Source organism: Lonchura striata, chromosome 13 (assembly GCF_050655825.1).
Source record: "Lonchura striata isolate lonStrDom1 chromosome 13, ASM5065582v1, whole genome shotgun sequence".
Taxonomy (NCBI): Eukaryota; Metazoa; Chordata; class Aves; order Passeriformes; family Estrildidae; genus Lonchura; species Lonchura striata.
Window position 1 is genome coordinate 11,821,660 of NC_140715.1, and position 13,565 is coordinate 11,835,224.

The 13,565-nt window shown below is 43.9% G+C and overlaps 1 protein-coding gene across 3 annotated transcripts in view; it reads left to right on the forward strand.

The window, feature by feature from the left end:
- TGFBI (transforming growth factor beta induced) overlaps nt 1-12,315 on the forward strand; it is a 55,240-nt gene extending 42,925 nt beyond the window's left edge. For all 3 annotated transcript variants that reach the window (XM_085591287.1, XM_085591288.1, XM_021549434.3), the window contains exons 3-17: nt 1,484-1,548; nt 2,517-2,674; nt 3,603-3,767; nt 4,399-4,545; nt 5,239-5,380; nt 5,942-6,154; nt 6,293-6,430; nt 6,663-6,808; nt 6,972-7,108; nt 7,612-7,742; nt 9,606-9,730; nt 10,592-10,694; nt 10,883-10,962; nt 11,412-11,436; nt 11,595-12,315. In XM_085591287.1, coding sequence (XP_085447413.1) covers nt 1,484-1,548; nt 2,517-2,674; nt 3,603-3,767; nt 4,399-4,545; nt 5,239-5,380; nt 5,942-6,154; nt 6,293-6,430; nt 6,663-6,808; nt 6,972-7,108; nt 7,612-7,742; nt 9,606-9,730; nt 10,592-10,694; nt 10,883-10,962; nt 11,412-11,436; nt 11,595-11,650 — 1,831 coding nt within the window. In that variant the 3' untranslated portion in view covers nt 11,651-12,315. The remainder of the gene's footprint in view (nt 1-1,483; nt 1,549-2,516; nt 2,675-3,602; nt 3,768-4,398; nt 4,546-5,238; nt 5,381-5,941; nt 6,155-6,292; nt 6,431-6,662; nt 6,809-6,971; nt 7,109-7,611; nt 7,743-9,605; nt 9,731-10,591; nt 10,695-10,882; nt 10,963-11,411; nt 11,437-11,594) is intronic.
- The last annotated feature ends 1,250 nt before the right edge of the window (nt 12,316-13,565 follow it).

Genomic DNA, 13,565 nt, shown 5'->3' on the forward strand with positions numbered 1-13,565 from the left:
GTCTAGACTGGATTTAGTTTCTAGGGTGAAAAAGAGAAAAATTGGAGGTAGGGGAGGGAAGTGGTGGGGGAAGAAAGTGTGTGTTTCCAATGAACACAAGACAGGGGGCTGGGAAAGCAGAGCAGCAGGGTGTTAAGATCTCCAGTAGTCAAAGGAAGGGATTGCTTTAGGCAAACTCTTTCCCACATGGAATATATAATGTCTAGACAATCAGTCTGGGTTTGGTTTGTAATTCTCTTAGGAAACCGTGACACAGAATTTATTTGCTTCTGTCACACAAAAGCAGGTATTTGTTTCACTTTCTGGCTCTTAATTACCCTGAAGAATTCCCTATTAAACCCCAGGCATTTCTACTGTTTGTTAAAATGATGACAAATATCTGAAGCTGGAGGATTTTCCTCTCTCTTTGAGTGAGTGTGCTGACCTTGGGCAATACAGCATCCTACTTGTCTCAAATTCAGCTGGGAGCACAGAGGAAATGCTTGTCCTTGGGAGGAACATCTATTCCCTGGCTCTCTCAGCCCATCAATCAGGTGGCCTTGTTGCTTTCACACCAAGCACAGAGCAATAGGTGAAAGAATCCCCTGGGAAAAATAAGCAAGCAACTTCTGGGTTGATTTTTGTTTTCCTGATTTCTTTTTTTTCTTCTCCCTCTTAATCTCAAGCCATGTTCTCTTTGATAATCAGATGATTGTTTCTCATTGAGCTACAGATGATGGATGCAGTTTTCAGGCAGCTCTTGCTTATTTAGGGTCTGCAAATCATCAGAACAGCCTGGATTGGTGCCTCTGACCCCTCTGGTTTTATGGGGTAAAGTGCTGCCAGTCAGGAGGAATTGCTTCTCTGAGGCTGCTCACAGGGACACAGCTGAGCTCTGCTACTGCCCTGTGGATGCACATCCCACCCATGGAGGAGTTTCTCCTTGCAGGGCTTTTCCCAACTCCTTGTGCCAATGCACATATCTGAGAACCCTTTCCCTCCAGACCTGTCTTGTGGGTTTTGCCATAAGTAAGCAAATAATTTCTGGTGGTGGACAGAAGCAGGGTGAAATGAGAGGGAAACGCTTGGCTGGTTTGGTCAAACAGCCACGGTGGAGTGTGGGTGTTGCCTGAACAGTGATGAGATGTGACAGCAGCAGTCAGCCGAGGAGATCCCCAAATCCCATGGGAAATGTGCCCAGAGGAACCAGCACTAGCAGTCTCGTTGGGACTGTGGAATCAGTTTCCAGCCACTGTTTGTATAAAGTCTCCTGGAAAGTGGATTTTTTAGAAGAAATTTTGTCTGCTTTTGTTCTGTGGAGAAACTGGCAACATGCAGCCCTGAAGGAGATAAAAGTATGGTTAGTCTTTTGTTGAAGTCTGTATTTCTAATGGAGAGTCTGCTTGGAAATATCCCCAATATGGATGAACCCAGAATTATATCAAATAGAGAAGAAGCTGTGAGACACTGCTGGTTAATCTGCTGTATCCATCTCTTATTGCAGAGTAATCAGTTACGAGTGCTGTCCTGGATATGAAAAAGTTCCTGGAGAAAAAGGCTGCCCAGCTGGTAAAAATATGTTTGACATTTTTTAGACTTCTTAAAATTATACAGCTGCCTAGTAAAGGGAAATGTTAAAAAATTGCTCAAAGTGGATTTGATTTTTGCAATTTCTACACAATATTGCCATGAACAAGTCCAAAATGGACTCGGTGGAGCACCAGCCAAGAGTCAGATCAGCTCCAAAGCATGCTAAAAGTTCCAGACAACTTAGAACCTTGGATGTAATTGAACTTAATCGAGCATGGGAAAGCCATATTCCAGCAAGTAATATATCTATATTGGAAATTCAATTCAGAGGAATGATAGAGTAATAGACAGCTCTGCCAATCTCTGCTCATTTGCATTTTTATAGATTCATAGAATGGTTTGTATTGGAAGGAACATTAAAGATCATCTAGTTCCAACCCCTGCCATGGGCAGGGACACCTTCCACTAGACCAGGTTATTCCAAGCCCTGTCCCACCTGGCCTTGAACATTTGGCAAGGATGAGATTAGCAAAGCTTTATTTAGGAGAAAATACAGTTGATATTGGGGGGGAATAAACTGGGTTTATTGAAGAAAGCCATATTCTGCTTTTGCTTTGAGAACACTTCATTCCACAAAAGTCTGATGCCTCCAAGTTAACCACATGGGCTGGTCAGTGGGCACTGAGACCAGCAATATCCAACACCAAATCCCAAAAGCCTGAATACAAACAGGACTGGGTGAAAGCAATCAATATATTTGCTTGCCTAAATCACATTAGTATAAACCCAGAATAAGTCCATTCAAACTTGCAAGAATATAGTGGATCCTGGATTCCACTGCTGTAATTGAGGGTGAAGCTGTCAGGCTGTAATTATTTATTATCTACTTATTGAACAGACACCAATCCCCTGATGTGCTTAATTTCCCAGTGTTCTCACCAGCTATGATTTAATTCAGCCAGAAGGAGGAATGATGTTTTTGGGAACTTGACCTTCTCTTCTTTCAGCTCTGCCACTTTCCAACATCTATGAAACCCTGGGAGTAGTTGGGTCTGCCACCACACAGCTCTACTCCGACCGCTCCAACCTAAGGCCAGAAATCGAAGGACCTGGAAGTTTTACAATTTTTGCTCCCAGTAATGAGGCCTGGGCATCCTTGTCTGCTGTAAGAGAATTCCTCTGCTTCCTCCTTTTCCTCTGATTTTCCCTAGTGGAGATCCAGCTCTGCAGGGGTCTGGCAGATAGACACAGTACTGATAGAGGAAGGACTGTGGATTTCCAGGATGGTTTTCATTGTACTGGCCCATCAGCTCCAGAGCTTTGCTTCTGAAGGATCCCATCACCAGAGAGATGTGGATATAGAAATCCCCTCATTCAGCTTTCCCTGCCTGTTACCATTAGAGATTGAACTGAGACCTGAAGCAAGAAGCTTCCCATTCCTTACCAGTTTTCTTGTTAACTCATACATTGCCATTCTGGTTGTTCTTAATTTGTACAAATAGCCAGTCCCAGCTGGAGCCTCAGTAATTCCCACATGACTGTGTCCCGTGCTCAGTTAGAGATACATTTTCCTTTATGTTCATTTTGATTTTATCTTTCCATGTCTTGTGATATTTCCCCTCCTGAAGTGGTCACTGCTGTCCTGCTGCTGCTCCCATCCCAGTCAAGCATCCCTGTGAACAAGAACAACTACTAGGGCAGGGAGGAGGGATATTTATGGGTCTTGCCACTGCCAAGCCTCTGTCCCAAATGCCCCAGCAGAGCCCCTTGCAGGGATGATGCTATTAGGAAAGGTCTTTTAGTGTATTTGTCAGTGACCCTTTTGCCTTACTGCTCATTTCAATGCAATGATCCCACTCTGGAGCTGCAATCATCCCTTTGTGAGCCGAGGACTGGGTGTCAGAGCTCTTGGCAAAAGATAAAGATTCGAGAAAGCTGAGCTCTTAATTTACACAAATGGCATGAGGCTGAATGAATCACTTAATATTCATGCCCACACCCCCACGTTGGGAGCACCTTGGGAGCAGCCTGGTACTCTCTAACAGATACCTAATTGCACTCAGTACTGAAGAATTGATTTTTCTGATTTCCAGGAAACTCTGGATTCCTTAGTGAGTAATGTTAACATTGAGCTGCTCAACGCCCTCCGCTACCACATGGTGGACAAACGGGTCCTGACGGATGATCTGAAACACGGCACCACGCTCAGCTCCATGTACCAGAACCTGCCCATCCAGATCCACCACTATCCCAACGGGGTGAGGCGTTCAGAGACTGCAGTGGGTACCTGGCCCAACCTCCCTGCTCAAGCAGGGTGGTCCCAGAGCACACGGCACAAGGTTGTGCCAGTGGTTCTGCGCGTTTCCAGTGAGAGTGGATGTTTGCACACCCTCTCAGGGCAGCTTGTTCCAGTGCATGGTCACCTGCATTAAAGAAGCTCTGCCTCATATTAAACCTACCCACAGCAGGCTTGCTTTCTAGCTGCCTTGCAGCTCCTGGGACCTCCAGGACTCTGTAACACCTAGGTTGACAGCTATTGATTCAAGATACATACTATGAAGGAGTTTGAAAAGAATATTTTTAAGCAGATGGTTTCCTCAATGCTGTTGCAGGGAAGTTTCCCACACTACTGTGTAACTCTGCTTGCCCAAGAATTGGTTCTATTATTTTCTTGGTCTTGAGGGTAGACAAAACCACTGATGATTTTCAAAGCTCTTTAAGCTTGAAATATTTCAAACATTCTTGATAGAACACTCTCACTTTTGGTGTGTATTTTAAGGAAATACAACTCCTCTCACTGCATTTGAAATAGAAATAGAAAAGCAGCAGAGGCTGCTTTACCTTCTGGTTTTAGTGCAAGTAACACCCCATGGGTCTTTTCCTCTGCAGATTGTGACTGTGAACTGTGCCAGGCTGTTGAAAGCTGACCACCACGCCACCAATGGAGTGGTTCATGTCATCGACAAAGTCATTGCCACCACCACCAACAGCATCCAGCAGATCATTGAGACTGAGGACAGCCTGGAAACCCTCCGGGTCAGTCAGCACATGGCTGCTCCACGTCTCCTTGAGATGCTCAGGCATCCCACTCCCAATGAATCATCCTGAAGAGCTTTGTCAGTGTCTTGGGCTGTGACCCTGGAGCTGCTGATGAAATCCTTGTACCAATGTAGCTCCTTTTGATTTAGGAAGAGAAGTGTTTGTTATGAGTGCAAGTAGGGTTTTATGACAATAATTGTCACCCTTCTATGGCTGCTCAGAAAATAGAGAGACTGAGTCTGTCTCTTCACTCTTGTAGGGCAGTCTTAACCATTGGAGATGTTAACTGTTTCAATTAGATGTGTCCTGATTTATTTGCTTTGATATTTGCCAAATTAGGGAAAAGGCACAGGGGATTTGCAGTTAGCCAGCTGTGGGTTCTGATCTGAATTATTCACTGGAAGTACTGTGAGCCTTTCCAGGCATATCTGGGTATTCAAACTAGGTCTCAGTCTTGCCAAAAAAAAGGGCTCTTGTACTCAAATTTCTGGGAACACCAAAGAACCATGGGGGTGGGTCAAATTTTTAAAGGGACCAAAGTACTGAATGAAGCTATTCAGGATTTTTTTGAAGTCCTCTGAAATTATAAAAGCCTTAAGAAGTCTGGCCCTTAGTGTGCCACTGGACAAAGTTTTTAACCTTTGTATTCTGGCTGAATGTGTTTTTCCCTCTCTCCTTATCTCTGTGAAGACTGCTGTGGCTGCCTCTGACCTCAGCAGCTTGCTGGAAAGCGAAGGCCAGTACACACTCCTGGCTCCAACCAACGAGGCCTTTGAGAAGATCCCACGAGAAACACTGAACAGGATCCTGGGAGACCCAGAAGCCCTGAGGGGTAAGTGCTTGTTTGCTGAGGCTATTGAGAGACTGAAGAGTATTTTTCAGTTCTTCTAAATTTTTTCTCAAGGACAATTCAACAGCTGCTTGATACACTCTGACAATAGCTGCACTAAACAGATGTGACAGAGTCCATCTTTTTAAACTGGACAGCCAAGCTGCCTTTGGTTGTAGATGTGTAGACATAGCAGGAGTGGCATCCAGATATGGATGAGAGAGCTGAAGCAGTCCCCTTTCTGAGTTTTCTTTTAGCAGTTTTTGCAGTGATGATTTCCATTTATGCAGCAAGATGCAAGAAAAGTAAAATGTAATCAATGTAACTTCCTCTGACAAGTGAGTCAAGTACCCACATGAAGCCTTTTGAAGTTGGCAGAAGTGTATAAAAAGTGATTCTTTTTAGGCATTTTATTTCACAGGCTGTGGAATTAAAATCAGCTCAATTTAAAATGACTGCATTTTATGGAGTCATTTCAGGGGTCCACTGAACTGGACCCCTGAAAGCTGCAATACTTTCACAGCTGGTTTTTGCAACTCACTAAGGCCCTCTCCTCTCCCACAGACCTGCTGAACCATCACATCCTGAAGTCAGCCATGTGTGCTGAGGCCATCATTGCTGGCCTGACCATGGAGACTCTGGAAGGAACCACCTTGGACGTGGGCTGCAGTGGGGAAGAGCTGACCCTCAACGGGAAGCCCATCATTGCCAACAAGGACGTCCTGGCAACCAACGGCGTTGTGCATTTTGTCAATGAGCTGCTGATCCCAGACTCAGGTACTGGTGCCTCTCTGCAGCATTCTTTCTGCTCTCTGTCTTATGTCTGTTTTGCCAAGGAAATCCTGGATTTAGGGGGCACAGTGATGAGTGGATAACCTTTAATGCAAGGTCACTATGTGTTGCTTTTCTTTTCAGCTAAGACTGTGTTTGAGTTGGCACAAGAATCTGAAGTTTCCAAGTCTACAGACCTTTTCAGACAAGCTGGTCTCAGTTCTCATCTAACTGGCAGTGAGCAAGTGACCCTCCTTGCCCCAGTGAATGATGTGTTCAAAGGTAAATCAGGGATTAAATCCCTTTTTTCCATCAGTTTGGGCCACAGATCTCCTTCAAACAGTTTTCAGCCAAATTTCAGTGCACAAATACGAAAATCTTTTCTCAAATGCCTTGAGGCAGTGGCATCTAGGTTTACAGTTTAAAAGTAATGTGGATAATGCTCTGTATTTGAATGGTTTTTAGTGTCTCAATTTTAAGTGAATCACTGTTCTTTCCATACTTCTTGCTGCAGATGGACTCCCTGTTATTGACAGCAACATGAGAAACTTGCTTCTGAACCACATTGTTAAAGACCAGCTCTCCTCTAAATACCTGTATCATGGACAGAAACTTCAGACTCTGGGGGACAAGGAGCTGAGAGTTTTTGTGTACCGCAATGTGAGTCCTTCCCGTGTGCTGTGCTCTGTGGTGCTGAGTGATGCTCAGTGTTCTGATGCTGCAGCTGTCATCAAAAGTGGAAATGAGCATTGTGGAAAGTACCAACATCTCTCTTTTGAAGCATATTCTAATGAAGCCTTCTTTTCTGTGATTGTGTTTGCAGAACCTTTGCATTGAAAACGCCTGCATTGCTGCCCATGACAAGAGGGGAAGGTTTGGGACCCTCTTTAGTGTGGACAAAATGTTGACTCCTCCGACTGGCTCAGTGATGGATGTTCTCAAGGCAGACCATCGCTTCAGGTGACCTTTCTGCTCTTCCCAAGTGCCAATTAGAATCAGAACAGCTGCCAAAGCAGTTTATATTTATTATGGGTCGTAGTCATGACAATGTATATGTTTTTTCAGCACAGAAAGTTCATCCAAAACCATGGTCTCTCTAAATTATAGGGAGTGAAACTTCAAATAACCCTCAATCAACTGTGAGCCAAGAGTAAGTGGTTCCCTTAATACTGTAAGAATCTGGCTCTGAAGCCATCTCTGCCCACCAGATCCACTGTAGCCAGACCTCTCTAACTCTCCATACCATCAGGTCCCCATGGAGTCAGCACTCCCAGGCTGTTTTGCCACTTCTCAGATGTTCTGGTTGGACTCCACAGGCTCATTTCCTCCCTAATCACCATTTTGATATTTGATTTGCTGGACCCCGGCAGGATTTCACAACTGTAACTCTGTCCTGAGCCCAGCACGCTGCTGACCAGTGAAGTGGTTTGCAGTGAAGCATTTGATGCATGTTTGCTTTGCAGTACGTTGGTGGCTGCAATCCAGTCTGCAGGGCTGACAGAGAACCTCAACAGGCCGGGAACCTTCACGGTGTTCGCTCCCACAAATGAAGCTTTCCAAGCCATGCCCCAGGGGGAGCTCAACAAACTGCTGGGTGAGCATCTCCAGAACTTTTAGGGGATAAGCTGCTGTGTGTGACTGCTGTGATACTGGGAGGAGTATCTCATGCTGTATCTCATTCTTTGGCTCCGTCTGTTGGAAGCATGAGCTTCCTACCCAGTGGAGTTGCATGAGCAGAAGCTGAGGATGCAGAGAGTTGCACTGAATTCCCCAAGTGGGGCTTACTGCCTGTGTTCTTAGAAGATATGTTTGTAGTGTGTGTCACAAACTCACTGTGACTTTTAATTTGGCTGTACTGGTGGTATAAGTGAGAACTCCCAGATATTTCTAAAAGAACCGGTGAGGCCTCTGCCTTTTTCAAGGATGAAAGAAGTGTGAATGTGACTCTAGAAAACATAGGATGTGTCTGCAGTAAGTTTTGCAAAGAGAAGACATGATCCACATACAGCCTCAAATTACACTCTATGAAATTTAAATAATAAAAGGCTGGGGCTGTTTCTCCTTCTCCATGTACATGGACAAAGCAGGAGGTCCAGTCTAATCCTGGGAAGCCAACATTCTAGCTCAGATGAAGACCAGTATCCTGAAAAGCAAAGGCATGCAGGCTGGATGTGGAAAAAGGCACGGGGATGTTTAATAATTCCCTTCTGGATAAGCAGCATGATCTTTTATTTTGTTCATGTTGAAAACTGGTTGTGGTTGGAAACAATGTCAGGTATTTGAATGTAATGTCTTCTTGTCATTAAAACCCAGCCAAACATTGACATCATAATTTGGGAAGCATCTACCCATGGTAGCTGGTTATCCTTTTAAGTGCAGGGATGAGGAACCAGTAGTATCAGTCCAGTCTTATGCTTAATATATAAATATTTCAGAAGTGTTTTGCAGCCATTGTAAATGGCTGCAGGAATGAAGATTCCCAGATGTAGACACTTCAGATGTTCTTTTCTCACACAAATGTTTAGCTTATGCCTGTGATGAAGAAGTGGATCTGCTGGTGAGGATGTGCAGAATGAACTATGGCCACCCAAGGAAAACCATAATGGAAAAAAGTTTGCATGCAATCTTTGAAAGCATTGAAAGAAAAAGTCCATCTTGCTGAGGGAGCTGCTCTGTGGATGGAGGCCACCTTTGCACTAGCTGTCTGTAGGACTTGTCAGTGACTCTGTGTGTCTGTGTGGCTTGCCAGTGGCCCTGTGTCCTCTGAAGGAGAAGATGAAGTGCTGCTGGCCTGTGTTGTGTGTGTCACCACCTCTTCTGGGAAATAGATGGTGCAAGGAAAGCACCTTATCTTCCTAAAATCTGTTTCAAAGCACAGCTGTATGTGTAGAGACTTGGTGGGGTGGTATCAGGGCATCAGTCCATGAGACATTAGTGTCTCCAGCACTTTTCTCCTTCCTACCCAGCTGTGAGGATTGTTGCCAAGTGACAGTGGCCTTGGTGACATTTGAAAATACCAGAATGCCTTATCTTCTTCCTTATTTCACATGGGTTTTTCCCCACCTCATCCCAGACTTCCTTGGGAAGTGAAAGCAGCAAGAGAAGCAGGTTCATTCCGAGAAGCAGGTTCTCACTTGGCACAGTGAGAGAATGAGGGATGAAAACCTAAGAAAGAGAGAATTCATGTGTAGGGCAGACTTGGTAGGTACCAAGGTGGGACACTGGGAGAGTGTCCTTCTGGATTTGGGAACCTGACCTGCCCGGCCAGGAACGGCCTCGATGCCCATACCAGGTCCTTCTGCCAGCTTTTTGGGTTTGGTTTATTTTTTCAATTTTACATTGTTCTCCACACTTTCAGGAAATTGTGGTGTTTTCCAAGTAATTCCATCCCAGCACGTGAGATATAGGAAGCAATTGCTGATGCTGGTTTGCAGATGTGAAGATTTTCTTCCCACAGGTAATGCCAAGGAGCTTGCCAACATCCTCAAGTTCCACGTGGCTGACGAGATCCTGGTGAGCGGCGCGGTCACTGCCCTGGTGAGGCTGAAATCCATGCAGGGAGACAAACTGGAGGTCAGCATGGTGAGTCACCTCAGATGGGCTTCTGTGGTCAGCAGGGCTCTCCAGTGCTTGGCTGTCCATGTCATGGACCAAAGCATGTCTGTGCCACCAGTGTTTTCTGGGCTGTACTGGAGGGACTGTTGCCATGGTTCAATTCAACAAGCTGGAAGAATGAAATGTGGTTTGCTTCAGCTTTCTCCCCAGAAGACCAGTTGTAAATGATTTCCAGGAGCTGCTATAAATTTAACCTTGAGTCATGGAGGGAAAACATAAATAAATGAAATGAATAGCTTGTTCAGCTAACATATCTTTTTGTGTAATGAAAATGATCCCTGCATGGGCTCCCTTAGGGCAGCAGAGTTTATTTAGATATATAATTTCATTTCAAAAACTCTACACTACATAAGGGAATGTAGGATCCTATACTGAGGAAAAAAATCATTTCAGAAAATAAGCAATCACGACCCACCCTATGCATAAGAAAACACAATGGAAAAAAAAATGGAAGGGACTGTGTTTCCAGGTGCATTGAATTGGCCAACGTGCAACCTGGACTCTTCCCATGTCCACTCCTGCTCTGCCCTGTCCTGATCCCATCCCCACAGCCATCCCCCTGGCAGGGTGCTGCTGGATGTGCTTGCTGCCATGGGACAGCATTCCCAACCAGCTGCACTGAGGAAGTCCAAAGCCTGCCAGCCATTCCAGGACAAACTGCTCAGGCTATGAGTTGTCTTTATATTCTCCTTAATTGGCAAGAGGAATGAAAGTGCTTCAGCCATCCAGTAAATGAATGAATGCAAAGTGAAGGTTTTTTTAAATAACATTGGAAATGACAGAAGATTCTCATCTATCTACATTTTTATTTTTTCTTTTACTGAACAGAAGAACAACGTAATACATATCAACAAGGAGCCTGTTGCTGAAAGTGATATCATGGCCACAAATGGTGTCATTTATGCAGTGAATTCTGTCTTACAGCCACAGGGTAGGTCCATGGTGAGAAATGTCCAGAGCAACCTTGTTACAGCAAAGCTGCTTTGGGGACACGGGGCAATTGCTTCAGTTTGGTGAGGAAATATTAGTCTGTTGTGGGATTTTCAGCAGAAAATAGTGGAAGGAAGCAGCCTGCATGCTCTGACAAGTATTTCAATGCTCTCAATGTCCCACCCTTAGCTTCAAGGCCACAAGAAAGAGGTGACGAGCCTGCAGATCCCGCATTAGAAATCTTCAAACAGGCATCTGCATTATCCAAGGTAAAAGGGAAAAACCTCTCACTGTTAAACTGCTGAAATCGCATTTTGGTAATAATTATTGGAAGATCATGTCATATCCATATGCTGACTTCCAAGGAAAGCGAGTGTATGTGTTCCATGGAATGATCCATCCTGTCTTCTTGCATGATGTAATATCATATATTTAATAATATAATTTAATAATATATTTAATATAATAGAATATAAATATAATATAATATATTTAATAATATAAGAAATAATAATACATCTTGCAACACAAAACTTCCGTTTGCAGCACACTGTAAATGTAACCTTGGCATGGTACTATTATATATCAGCTTCCAATAATGAAGAGTCATCCATCCATAGCTTTTGGAGACTAAAGATAACTTTATTGACATACAAACTGTTCTTGTGGCTGTTGGAGTGATGCATTTATGCAAACCCTGTGCTTTCTTTCCATGCAGGTTTCTCAGAGGAATCCTCGACTAGGTAAAACAACCTCTCCAGCTCATTCCTAATTTCCATTGTGTCCCCCCATCCTTAAAGAGAGGTTTCTCCTGTTCCCTTCCCCTAAGAGCAAGACTGGGAAGAGAGGGGCAGGGGGATGGTTTGTGTCTGCCCACCCAACTCGCTCTTCTCCTTGGCAGCCCCTGTGTACACCCGGATACTGGCGAGGTTGAAGGAGAACTCGGGGGGATTCTGAGCCCATCGTGAGCAACCACGAGTCAGTGCCTCCATCCCATCCACTCTGGCTGACAGCTGAAGAGAAGGACAGAACCGTTTTTAAAAACCAAATGCCACCCTTAAATTTATTTTTGTTTGCAATGAAACGGATAGGAAAAATGAAAAGCCATATATATGTATATATTTTAAGATCATTTTTATTTGGTTTTGACTTTAAAGTTCGCAGACCAAGGAAATGCTTTGAGGTTTTTTTGTTTGTTTTGTTTCATTTTTGTTTTGTTTATTTTTAAAATAAAATTATTCACCAACTTTCAATTTTTTGTGCTTGATAGGTACATCCAAGGGCCTTTTATTTTTTTAAACAGGCATGTCCTCCCTTCTTCCCTTGGATTTTAAGTTTTCCATGAAATTCTGATCTGCAGGCTTTTAACAAAATTCTCTCTATTGACATTGAGAAAATTGCATAGTTATAAACTATGGTTTGACGTATTCTTTTTTTTTTTTTTTTTAACTGGGGTCTTTTTTTTATGTCTATGGGTTATAACTGTGCTGCATTTTGTTCATGAGATTTAAAATGACAGTTCTCCCTGGCTGAAGCCTTCCAGTAAGTGATTCATTTTTAATAATGGTTGTTTTTTTAATAAAAATTTAAAATAAAATCAAAAATATAAATATGGAAAGTGATGACAGTGCTTGGTTGGGTTTTTGCTTGGTTTGAATTGCCTGATGGCACCAGGTGATCAAACCTGAGCACTGGGAAGGAGGGGAATCAGACTGAATCCAGGAGGGCTGGATCAACATTGATGGGTCAAACAGTTACTTGGGTGGAATGGCAGAGCACTTCTCCTCTCTGATCATCCTTTGCTGCTGTTCTCACGAGCAGTCACTGCCACTCTCCAAGGAGCACAGGGCAGCCATGCACATCCTTCCTGCTGGGTGCTCAGCCACCTTTGCTGGCAGCTGGAGCTCACATTCCATGCTGCCAACAGCATTTACTCCCCATCATGGCTTAGAGTCACTCCCTGGTAGTTATTACCTTGGTGAAACCCAGGAGTAGGAGGCAAAAAAGAGAAAAAGAGTGTCAAGTGCAGAACACAAAATACTCAGATTGTTTTGTTTGCTCTGGCAGAGAAATACCCTGATAGTTCTCCTTCTATAAAAAGCCCAAAGTGAAATCCCACATGCTTGGAGTAATCTGCGTAACTTGAATGTGTGAAAAATGCCCAGCACTTCTTTTATCTCTTCTTTTATTTCTCTTCTTCACTACCCCTCTCCCCACCCCCCTCATTTTTATTTGTTATTTTTCTGGCCTGATACAATCCTGGTATTTCAGGCTGAGGAGGAACACTTTCAGCCACCTAATCCCAGCAGCCCAAGGTAGATTAATTGTATCAGGGGATTGGATTTTGGGAGAGGCTCAGCTTCTTGCTGTTAAACTAATTACTGTTCCTTCCAAAGCCTGAGAAAGAGGGAAATCCATGTCAAATCTGCTCTATTTTATTTTTTCTTCCTTCATAATTGAGAGATATAAAGTCCTCACAACTTAAAAGGGTGGAAAGTAGGTCTGCTCCTCATCTAGGTGAGTGCCCCTTGTTTACAGCTTCTTGGCATCTGGCTTGGTGACTAATTGTTTCATTGCAAAATGAAGCCACTTGTGTAGACAGGAGCAGGGGAAACTGCTTAGCTGAGCTTAATAACCATGGGCAGTCCCATCTGCTGGGACAACAGTTTTCATCTTCTGGAAATACAGCCCTGGCTTTTCACTCCATGGTTCCTGGGCAGGTATTAGGTGTGGTGATAGGGTGATGGTCTCCTTTGTGCTTTTTGTGTGGCCTGGCTTTGCTAGGCTTGCTTTTGGCTTGCTTTTTCACCAGGTTTATGAGTCCCTAGTTTCTAGTAGATAGAGATGCATTATCCTTTCAACCCAATTCCCT